At 38.5% G+C, this 11,848-nt stretch overlaps 1 protein-coding gene across 2 annotated transcripts in view; it reads left to right on the top strand.

Moving 5' to 3' along the window:
* TRAPPC12 (trafficking protein particle complex subunit 12) overlaps positions 1–11,848 on the top strand; it is a 164,746-nt gene that overhangs the window by 23,604 nt on the left and 129,294 nt on the right. For both annotated transcript variants that reach the window (XM_069108674.1, XM_069108673.1), the window contains exon 2: positions 2,067–3,302. In XM_069108674.1, coding sequence (XP_068964775.1) covers positions 2,073–3,302 — 1,230 coding nt within the window. In that variant the 5' untranslated portion in view covers positions 2,067–2,072. The remainder of the gene's footprint in view (positions 1–2,066; positions 3,303–11,848) is intronic.

Raw genomic sequence — 11,848 nt, 5'->3', positions numbered from 1 at the left:
ATATATATATATATATATATATATATATATATATATATATATATATATATATATACACACACTCACATATGTATTCATATGCCCATTTACCCTCCTATATAGACATATATAGAGAGAGATACATACATTTCTATTCCCTTCAACTATTCTTATACTGAGAAAAGTTTCATAAGTTACAATTATCGTTTTCCCTGTAGGAATGTAAATAATTCAACTTTGATAAGTTCTTTATAATTTCTTTTCCCTGTTTACCTTCTCATGCTTTTCTTGCTTCTTATATCTGAATGTCAAATTTCCTATTCAACTCTTTTCATTCAACTTTTTTCATCAAGAATGCTTGAAAGTCCTCTATTCCATTAATGACCATATTTTCCCCTGAAACATGATACTCAGTTTTGCTAGGTAGGTGATTCTTGGTTTTAATCCCAGTTCCTTTGACCTCCGGAATATCATATTTCAATCCCTTCAATCTCTCAGTGTAGAAGCTGCCAGATCCTGTGTTATCATGATTGTGTTTCCACAATATTCAAATTATTTCTTCCTGACTGCTTGCAATATTTTCTCCTTGATCTGGGAACTCCAGAACCTGGCTATAATATCCCTAGGAGTTTTCTTTTTGGTATCTTTTTCAGGAGGTGATTGGTGGATTCTTTCAACCTCTATTTTGCCCTCTGGCACTAAAACATCAGGGCAGTTTTCTTTGAGAACTTCCTGGAGGATGATTTCTAGGTTCTTACTTTGGTCATGGCTTTCAGGTAGTCCAATAATTTTAAAATTATCTCTCTTGGTTCTATTTTCCAGGTCAATGGTTTTTCTAGTGAGAAATTTCACATTGCTTTCTGTTTTTTTATTTGTTTGGATCTGTTTAATAGTATCTTGATTTCTCATAAAGTCACTAGCTTCCATTTGTTCCAGTCTAATTCTGAAGGAATGATTCTCTTCAGTGAGCTTTTGAGATTCTTTTTCCATCTGGCAAATTTGGCTTTTTAAGTCATTCTTCTCCTCATTGGCTTTTTGGGCCTCTTTTGCCATTTGAGTTAGTCTATTTTTAAGGTGTTATTTTCTTCATTATGGTTGTTGACTCTCGTTTCATAATTTTCTTGCATCATTCTCATTTCTCTTCCCAATTTTTTCCCCCACCTCTCTTATTTGGTTTTCAAAATCCTTCTTAAGGTCCTCTATGACCTGTAGCCAGCTTGTATTTTTCTTGGAAGCTTTTGGTGCAGGAGTTCTGACTTTGCTGTCTTCCTCCTGTTCCATGCTTTGATCCTTTTTGTCCCCAAAATAGGAGTGTAAAGTTGGTTTGCTCTGCTTGCTTTGCTTCCCTCGTTTGCGCATGTTGCCACCCAGTTACTTGACTTTTGAGCTTTTTGCCACAGTGGAACTCTGCTACCAGACAGGGGAGCTTTATCCCAAATGCTGGGGTTTTCTCAGCTGCTGGAGCTGTTAGTTAGGTACCCTCTCTGAAGCCTCAACATGCTCTGGCAAGCTGTTCTTGCACCCCAGGACCTCCACCCTAGACCGCAATCCAGATCCAGGCAGGTTAAAGCAAGAGCATTTACCCCTCAGACTGGTTCCTTGCTCCCCCTACAATCTGCAGACCAGGAGCTGAAACTGCCTCGTGGTGGCAGCTGCACGGCTACAGCGGCTCAGTGACTTCTTCCTTCAGGGGATAAAGGCCTGACTGCACTCCCAAACTACCAGATCCCAAAGTCCACATTGCACTGACCTCTCACTTTGTTCTTAGCATCTATGGGTTGACAATTCTGGAAACCACCCCAGCTGCTGGTGATCTGAAGTCCCTCCAGCTGGCAACTGGTCAGGCCACCCCAAGGCCAAAACCTCTGGCTCCCCCAGGGCTGGGTACCACTTCGAGTACTGCGCTGGCTGGCCCTGCCGGGCTGTCCTCAGCAGGAGGTTAGCTTCTCTGTGTCATTTTGTGGGTTCTGTCTATTAAATATTTCTTACTAAATATTTGTAGATGAAAAACCTATTTACTCAGATTTAAATTATACTGACTCCTAAAAAACAATTGATAAAATTAATTTCATATTTGCTTTTTTAAGGATACAATGGAACATGTAGAAAGCTCTGCCCAGCATATAAAGGAAGAAACACTTACAGTTGAAGTAGAAGGTAGAAGTGTAATTCAACATGTTACTCAAGAAGAACAGGGACAGCTTCTTTTTCATGAAGAAACCATTGATCTTGGTGGAGATGAATTTGGGTCTGAAGAGAACGAAACTGTCTCAGAGGATTCAAATAACTTCATAGATAAGCTTAATGAGCACATGATGGAAAGTGTGATTATTTCTGATTCTCCCAACAACAGTGAAGATGATGCAGGTGAACTTGGTTGCTTGCAGGACATTGTGGAACCTTCAGAAGACAAAAGTGATCATAGTTTGGAACAAGTACTAGACAAAGAAGAGATTGTAACCCTGAGTAATGATAGTGAAACTGATCATGATGATACACCTAAAGACATTTCTGATATGACCAGTGACAGCAGAGCATCTTTGAAAGAAGAGTTGCCTCAAGAAGAAACAAAAGATGAGCCCATATTTGGAAATGAAGGGACAACTGACTCAGCTCCAAGTGATGACAAAACTAACCCAGAGGAACAGATGTCAGAAATCTCTTCCAGTCAGTCTTCTAAGGATGATCCTATTCCTGTGTGTACCATTTTCAGCCAATCAAATCAAATTAATTCTCAGCCTCAGTTGTTCCTTCATGATGGCTTTGAACCCCAGATGGTGAAATCTCCCAGTTTTAGCAGTGCAAGTGAAACGTCTGCCAAAACTCCACCACAAGTGGTTCAGCCAAGTCCTAGCCTGAGCAAATTTTTTGGAGATACTGTTAATACTAATTCCTTGGCTTCTGATTTTTTTGATTCGTTTACTACCTCTACTTTTATTTCTGTCAGTAATCCTAATGCAGGCACTTCAGTGCCAGAAAAACTCTCCTCACTCTCTACCCCAGTGGGAGAGAGTTCTCCTGATTCTGCTGATCCTTCTTACTCTGTGGGGATTGAAAGATCAGAATCTGGTGTTTCCACAGCATCTTTAGAAACTTCTCAGTCTCCCAAGCCATTCTCACAGATCCAAGCTGTGTTTGCAGGGAGTGATGACCCTTTTGCCACAGCTCTGAACATGAGTGAAATAGATCGAAGAAATGATGCCTGGCTTCCCAGTGAGGAAACAAGAAATGTTTTAATTTCTGTAGCAACTCAACAGTATAGCACAGTATTCATAGACAAGGAGAATCTCACCATGCCAGGCTTAAAATTTGACAATATTCAGGTAAGAATTGACTACTCATTAGGAAAAGAAAGTTAATCACTTATGCTAATAGAAACCTTTCAAAATGAAATTGAAACTGAATGTTCATTATTTTCCTTATGCTGGTAGCAAATCTGATGATGAGCCTTCTCAAATTTATTGGCACTTCTCAATCATACTGTCTTTTGTAGAGTCCATGCCCAGAGCTACTCTAGTTTGGTAGGGTTAGTCTGCTTGGCATAGTCCTCAAATGTCTATCACCTTCAAACCATAGTGAGGCCTTAGATTAGGCCCTTTATCCCTGAGCTATTCCAGATTAGCATTTCTGGGCTGCATAAGTATTTTTCAGGTCCAAACATATTCCGTAGCTAAATTAATTTGGGAAAAACCAAGCTAAAAATTATCTAATTATTTAGTTGCTTTTGTAATATGAACAGCCAGTTTTGTAACTGGGAAAATTCAGTATTTGATAGTGATAAATTCATTTCCCTGGAATATTATAATTTATTGAAGCTACTTATAGGATACTGGCTTGCTCATCTTGATGAAATGCCTTGGCATTTATAACAAGGTGCCTTAAGGACAAGAACTCTTTTATTCTTAATTCCCATAGACCTACCTAGATTTTTTTTTCCTGTACCTAGATTAAGAGTCATGAGACTCTACCCTTACCTTGCAAGTTCTTCATTTTATGTCTCCAAGACATTGGCAAAAGGAGTTCTGAAATTTGAGTTAGGAGAGATCTGTACTCAAATTGGAGCTTTGACATTTAGCAGTTGCAAGATGAAGGCCAAGTTGCAATTGTTCTGAGACTGATCTCTGTCATCTGAAAAATGGGGATAATAATACTAATAGGACTGCTGCACAGACTTAAATGAAATAATATATCTCAAGGAATTTTCAAAACTTAAAGTGCTATATTAAATGTCAACTATTATTGTTATCACTGACTCAAATTAGGTAACTCAGGGAGTCAGTAGAGTAGCTACATTCACAGTTGAATTGATTAGACAGATTCTTGAGTCCTATTATTATTCATTTTTTCTGCAGAGGAATGTATAGTAAACCTCAGGTATTCAGAATATTCTGGGGATGAGGTGTTTTGAGTGAATTAATTTTCTAGGCAACTGAAGCATAGCCCTTTAATTTCTTAAACATTTTATTTTAATCACTTTTGATAGAAATCTTTCTAAAATATGTTAAATACCATAGCCCTTTGTAATTTACAAAATGCTATCTTCACAGCAAACATAGTTTAACCTTTTCTCAGGGGATATCATTATGGACATCAGTTATTGTGCTTTGGTTTGTCCATTCCTTCAATTTCCTTAGGTTGCTGAAACTTTTTTATTGTGTGTTTCTTCTCTGTATTCTCTTGCTGTGGTTTTTAGTCTTTACTATCCCTTTTTGCTATGGCTTTGCCTTCCAGTAGAATTTTTCCCATCCTGTTATAATTTCTTGTAAGTCATTTCTACTGTTTGCCTCCCTTAGTTTGTAACTTAAGGTACAACTGAAGTTTGCTGGGAGATAACCAAACATTAGAATTCTCTATCAAATTAAGGTAGATGGAAAGTATAAGTGTTTTCACTCCTTTTCCTACTAAATAAAATATGTAAACACTTTGTGACAGCAGTTTTTGTGCCTTAATGGCTTCTATGTGTATTTTTAGATGGTCTCACTCTTGAATAAGTAAGATATTCAGTTAATCTATTGACCTACAATGTTACCCTTCCTATACTCAGAGGGCAGTCATGAGGAAATTGAATCAGATTTTTATTTCCTTTAAATCCTAACATAGCATCTTCTTTTGCTCTTGCAAATCAGAGTGGTTGCTTGGGAAACATCCTGGTAAATAGAAATTCTTAACAGAGAACTTTTCCCAAAATAATATCTGCCTTTCACATATAATGAATGTGCTAGATTAACAAATGTTTGCTCATGCAGTATGTGGCCCAGCAGCTAGAAAACCACCCTGCATAAGCATTTTCTTCCTTCCCAGATAAAACAAAAGAACTTTTAAGATACCTTGAATCAAAACAAGTTTACATGCCTAAACATTTAAGATTGAACAAAATTTTTTTTGAAATTTCTGTCTCTACTTTTGTGAAGCCTATCAACTTAGTTTAAAAGTAGCTTATGCCTTGATTTTTCTAAATATGACATTTTAAGTTTTCTTTCCAGATTTTCTAGCTATTGATGACCTTTTTTTTGCCTTTTCTTTAAATCCTTGAAAGCATAAAATGTATGTAATTTTTTCATTTTAAATAAATGATTAATGATAATAGAAGTAAGAGGAGTTTTTAGATAACTACTTGAAAATTTGATATATTTATACTAACCCAGAAGATAAATAAATCCATTTTCATCTGAATATGCATGAGTTACTTTTTTCTCCTTTTAAAAAAATAGAGAACTAGAGGATAGGAGGAAATAATTCACAGATTTATCTGAAAATAGATAATTGAGAAATTAGTTTATTAGGTTTCTTTATGAAAAAGAAGAACAAATTTTTTAAAATGCCAAATATTGGTGTTAAAAATCCTATCATTTTAGAGCTAGAAGAGACCTAAGAGGTAATCTAATTCAAATGTACCCCACAAGTACACTGGGAACTACCAGTGGGTTTTAGGTTCTTACCTAGCAAGTGTTAAGGACTATTAAGGGGTCCCCTGAGCTTGTCTTTTTGAGTTGCTATATTGTCCAGAAACACTAGACTTGGAGTATGCAGGAGGCCCTTAATGTCAAAGACAAATCTCCCTCCAGTTGATGTAATTTGTTTGCATCTCAAACTGTACTCCCTATGTGTCCTTGGTGGTCAAGACAGGTACCAATCAGTCTGCACTAGGCTGAGAAATTGCTTCTGTGGCTGGATCCGTTATAGATAAGCAGACTGTCCTGTCTTCATAGCCTGGCAATTCTCAAGGGAAAAGAATGTAGATTTTGCCATTGCCTTGCTCCTCCTCTTTGGGAGGGTTTTTTTTTTTGTCCTTTTCCCATGTTTACTATACCTTTCCCCCACCCGAGCTACACACTTTTAGGTGGAGATTTGTGTTTCCTTTTTCCTTTGTTGTACTATTATATAAATGCAAACTTCTATATGGATTGTAATCTCTTTGGGTTCCACATGCATGTCCATCTCTTACAATAAATCTAGTTTTCACAGAAGTTTCATGAAGTTGTGATGGCCCGTTGACACAAGTCTCTCAGGTAGTTACCATTGAACTGCCTCTCTGAAGCTTGCTAGGATTTTCATTGGGATAGAAAGTACAGATGGTGGTAGCATTTATTCTTCTGCTCTATTCAGAGATTATGATCCTCTTGTTCTTTACTGTTGGGAACTTTATAGGATTTTTCATAATATCCCCTGGGAATCTCAAGGTTTAGGGAAAATCAAAAATTGCTCCTTCTCCCCAAAGCTCAGGGATCCATCATGATGCAGTCTATCTGATAGACTGATAGAACATTAGAGCTAGAAGAAACCTTAGAGGTTATCAAGTCCAAGTTTCAGTTCATTTCAGCCAACATTTATTATATCAGCTACTCACAATGCTCTCAGTTTCTCCCTTTCTCTTTCTGAAACAGGTGAGGAAGCTGATCCAGAGAGTTAAGTGAGTTGTCAGAAAGGCTACCCATCATGGTAGGAGCATGTCTATAAATAAATAGGAGGATAAAACTTTGGAATCAATCAGGAAGCCCTGCTTTCAAGTCATATTTGTTATGTGCCCACCAAACAACTATCAGACTACAAATTACTCATCTGCATCAATGGAAGACATTTCCATACTGGGAGATCAACACAATAATGAAATCATAGTTTCAGAGGCTCCTTCTCTCTCCCACCCCGAACCTCCCCACCAAAAGATCAGAACTAGGATCCAGCCTTATAATTCAGTGTTCATTTAGATTCCTTCATCAGTTCATTTGCATATAGGTATAAGTAACTGATAGAGCTTAAAAGTATTAACTTGGGTTGAGGAGGAATCATTTTAATAAAAAATTAAACCTCAAGCCAAAGCAATAAAAATGAAAATGCTATAATTGCAGACTTCAGGAAGTAGGCAAAAGATATTTTGGGGGCAGAGAGGGCTTTCTCAGAAAACTAAAATTCATACCAGTTAGTCATTCTGCTAGTATTTGTTAAATGCATAATATGTTCCAGACACAATGGACAGGGGATACAAAGAAAGGGAAAAAAAAGTCCCTGCTCTCAAGGAGCTCACAGTCTAAGGGAAAATAACATTCAAACAGCTATACTATATGTGTGTGTATGTGTACACACACAAACATAAGTATATACACGGAGGTTGAATTGGAGAAAGTCTCAGAGGGAAGATGCTAAGATGAAGGAGGTCTGGGCAAGGCTTCTTGCAGAAGATAGAACTTGAGCTGAAACTTGAAACCTAGGAAGCCCAGAGATGAGAAAGGAGAACATTCAGCCAGTGAAAATTTTTTGGAGATGGAGTGTCAGGATCTACTTATCAGATGGAAAGGACTCTGGACTGGGAATTAGGAGATGGACTTTCTGGTGCTGCTGGTAACTAGTTAAGTAAGTTTGAGCAAATTAGTAACTTTCCCCACTCTGAGCCTCAATTTACTCATCTCTAAAATAGTAGGGTTGTATCTTAGAATTTCTAAGGTCTCTTCAAGCTCTAAAAATGCTAATCCACAACTGCTCCCACTGGGCTGTTTTGAATAATCCCCTCCTTTTACAGGTAAAGTAACTCAGACCCAAAGAGTTTAAGTGAATTTCCCAAGATCACGCAAATAAATAATAGAACCAACAGATCTTTTGGCTTCAGATCTCATGATGTTTTTCTTTCCTTGCTTCATAAAAAATTAGCTACTGTGTATCTATATATAATAATTTATAAATCTATATAGATGAGGTGGTGGTGGTGGTGATTATCATAGTATATACAAGATACCCATAAACTTGCAAATAACTTGTATTCCCAAAGTTTATTTGTAAATCATTTGTTTGGGATTCAATTTTTTTTTTCCCCATAGAAACATAAATAATGGTTAGTTTCTCAAGTTAGCCTACCATACCCTCTCCTTCTCCTTCTCTCCCCCCCCCCCCCCTTCACTGTTTCTGTAGAGAATGCATCACAATCTTCCCAGTCCTTCAGGCTCTCAACCAAGAAGTCATCCTTGACCCTTAACTATCTCTCACCTCTCATATCCTGTCTGTTGCCAAGGCAAGTTAATTTCAACTTTGCGACCTCAAATATGCTCCTTTCTCTCCTCTAACACTGCTCCCACTCTAGTGCAGGCCCTCATCACCTCAAGTATAGATTATTGCAGTAGCCTGCTGGTAGGTCGACCTACCTTAAGTTCTTTCCGCTCCAGTCCATTTTCCATTCAGCCTGTAAGGGATTTTCCCAAAGTACAGGTAAAGTCATATCACCCTTTCTCCTCAGTGAACTCCAGTGGCTCCCTATTACTTCTAAGATCAAATACAAAATTCTCTGTTTGGTATTCATAGCCCCCACCTACCTTTCCAGTCTTCTTACACCTTACTCCCTGATGCCTAGTCTTCAATCTAGTGACACTGGCCTTCTGGCTATTCCACTCCACACTCCATCTCTCAGATCTGGGCATTTTCTCTAGCTATCGCATGGAATATTTTTTCTCCTTTGTTTTACCTACTGACCTCCCTAGTCTTTTAAGTCCTTACAAAATTCCATCTTTACTGGAAGCCTCACCAACTATTTTTTTTTTAATTCTAGTACCGTCCCTCTGTTAATTATTTCCCATTTATCCTTTATATAACTTGCTTTGTATATATTTGTTTACATGTCTCCCACATTAGATTATAAACTCTGAGGGTAAGGATTGTCTTTTACCACTTTGTATCCCCAGTACTTAGCACAATGCCTAGCACTTAGTGGGTACTTAATAAATGTTTATTTATAAATTAGTTAAATGTTTGCTGTGTACAAAGCACTGTACTAGATTGTGGAGGAAGTAAAAAGATAATTAAGATATGGTAATAATAAAAGCATAGCACTTTAGGTTTACAAAGTGCTTTACATGTTTTATCTCATTTCATCCTTACAATAACTCTGAAAAGTATTATTATCTGCACTTTACAGATAAGGATACTAAAGCATAAGTGAAATAACTTGTCCAGAGTTACACAGCTGATAATTGAGGCTGAATTTGAATTCAAGTCTTTCTGACTCCAGGTCCAACACTCCATGTGCTACACCACTTAACTGCGTATTGACCCTGTCTATATGAGTTTATAATGCTGGAGGGAGGATCTGATAAATTTAAAAAAAAAATGGCAGTACTAAGCAGCCAGTACACAGTATAGTGCACACTGTTTGTATGATAAAAACGTAAGAAAGATGTAATGTGCAGTCAAGATGGTGGAGTAGAAGCAGGACCTCCCTGCTGCTCCGGCTCCTACCTTCCTCAATCCATTTAAAAAGAGAACTCTGAACAAACTTTGGAGCTGCAGAACCCATAGAATGACACAGAGAAGCTAACCTGCCGCTGAGGACAACCCGGCAGGCCAGTGCAGTGGGAGCCGAGCCCAGCCCCACACCAAGGCTTTAGCCCCAGGGTGGAGGGACTCCAGATCAGCAGCAGCTGTGGCCATTTTCAGGATTATCAACACATAGATGCAAAGGACAAAGTGAGAGGTCAGTGCAGTCTGGACCTTGGGAGCCAGTAAGAGGGAGAGCACTGAGATCCTGGCAAAGCCAGCCAGCGCCATGTGGCAGCTTCGGCTCCTGGCCTGCAGAGTATAGGGGGACTAAGCACCAGTCTGAGGGGTAATCGCTCTTGTTTTAACCTTCTTGGATCTGGATTGCAGTCTAGGGTGGAGGTCCTGGGGTGTGTGTCCAGCTTGCCAGAGCATGTGGAGACCTCAGAGAGGGCACCCATCTAATACCTCCGGCAGCTGAGAAAACCCCAGCATTTGGGACAAAAGCTCCCCTGTCTGGTGGCAGAGTCCTACTGTGGCAAAAAGCCCAGGTGTCAAGTGACTGAGGGGCTACATGACCAGGCAAAGAAAACAAAGCAGACAGAAGATTCCAACATTAGACTCCTATTTTGGGGACAAAAAGGAGCAAAGCACAGAACAGGAGGAAGACAGCAAAGTCAGAACTCTTGCACCAGAAGCTTCAAAGGAAAATATGAGCTGGTTACAGGCCATAGAGGACCTTAAGAAGCAGATAAGAGAAGTGGAGAAAAAATTGGGAAGAGAAATGAGAACAATGCAAGAAAATTACAAAATGAGAGTCAACAGCCTGACTGAGGAAAATAACACCTTAAAAAATAGACTAACTCAAATGGCAAAAAAAGGCTCAAAAAGGCAATGAGGAGAAGAATGCCTTAAAAAGCTGAATTTGGCAGATGGAAAAAGAATTTCAAAAGCTCAATGAAGGAGACTCATTGCTTCAGAATTAGATTGGAGCAAATGGAAGCTAATGACTTTATGAGAAATAAAGATGCTGTTAAAGAGATCCAAACAAATGAAAGAATAGAAGGCAATGTGAAATATCTCATGGGAAAAACCACTGACCTGGAAAATAGATCCAGGAGAGATCATTTAAAAATTATTGGAGTACCTGAAAGCCATGATCAAAGTAAGAACTTCTCAGAGAAAAGTACCCTGATGTTTTAGAACCAGAGGGCAAAATAGAGGTTGAAAGAATCCACCGATCACCCCCTGAAAAAGATCCCAAAAAAGAAAACTCCTAGGAATATTATAGACAGGTTCCAGAATTCCCAGATTAAGGGGAGACTATTACAAGCAGCCAGGAAGAAACAATTTGAATATTGTGGAAACAATCAGGATCTGGCAGCTTCTACACTGAGGGATCGAAGGGCTTGGAATATGATATTCTGGAGGTCAATGGAGCTGGGATTAAAACCAAGAGTCACCTACCCAGCAAAACTGAGTATCATATTTCAGGGGAAAATATGGTCATTCAGTGGAATAGAGGACTTTCAAGCATTCTTGCTGAAAAAACCAGAGTTGAATAGAAAATCTGACATTCAGGTACAAGAAGCAAGAGAAGCATGAGAAGGTAAACAGGGAAAAGAAATCTTAAGGAACTTATCAAAGTTGAACTATTAACATTCCTACGTGGAAAAACAATAATTGTAACTTATGAAACTTTTCTCAGTAGTTGAAGGGATTAGAAATATATATATATGTCTATATATGTGGGTATATGGGCATATGAATACATATGTGAATGTGTGTATATATGTTTATAGGTATACATAGATAGAGGGCACAGAACCAATTTAACAGGAAGGGATGATACTTAAAAGGTAAAATTAAGAGGTGAGAGAGGAATATAATGAGAGGAGATGGGGAGACACAGAATGGGGTAAACTATCTCATAAAGAAGAGGCAAGGGAAAATGGTTACAATGGAGGGGAAGAATAGGAAGGCAAAAGGGAATGGGTCAACCTTATTCCCATTGAATTTGGCTTGAGGAAGGAATGAAATACACACTAAACAGGGTATCTCACCCTCTAGGAGAGTGGTGGGGGAAGGGATGAGAGGGGGGATGATGGAAGGGAGGGCAGGCTGGCGGGGAAGG

Source organism: Petaurus breviceps, unplaced genomic scaffold (genome assembly GCF_028583685.1).
Source record: "Petaurus breviceps papuanus isolate PSGF00001 unplaced genomic scaffold, PetGlider_PUasm1.0 90418, whole genome shotgun sequence".
In the NCBI taxonomy this organism is placed as follows: Eukaryota; Metazoa; Chordata; class Mammalia; order Diprotodontia; family Petauridae; genus Petaurus; species Petaurus breviceps.
Note: the sequence above shows the minus strand (reverse complement) of the source record. Positions and strands in the feature narration are given on the sequence as shown.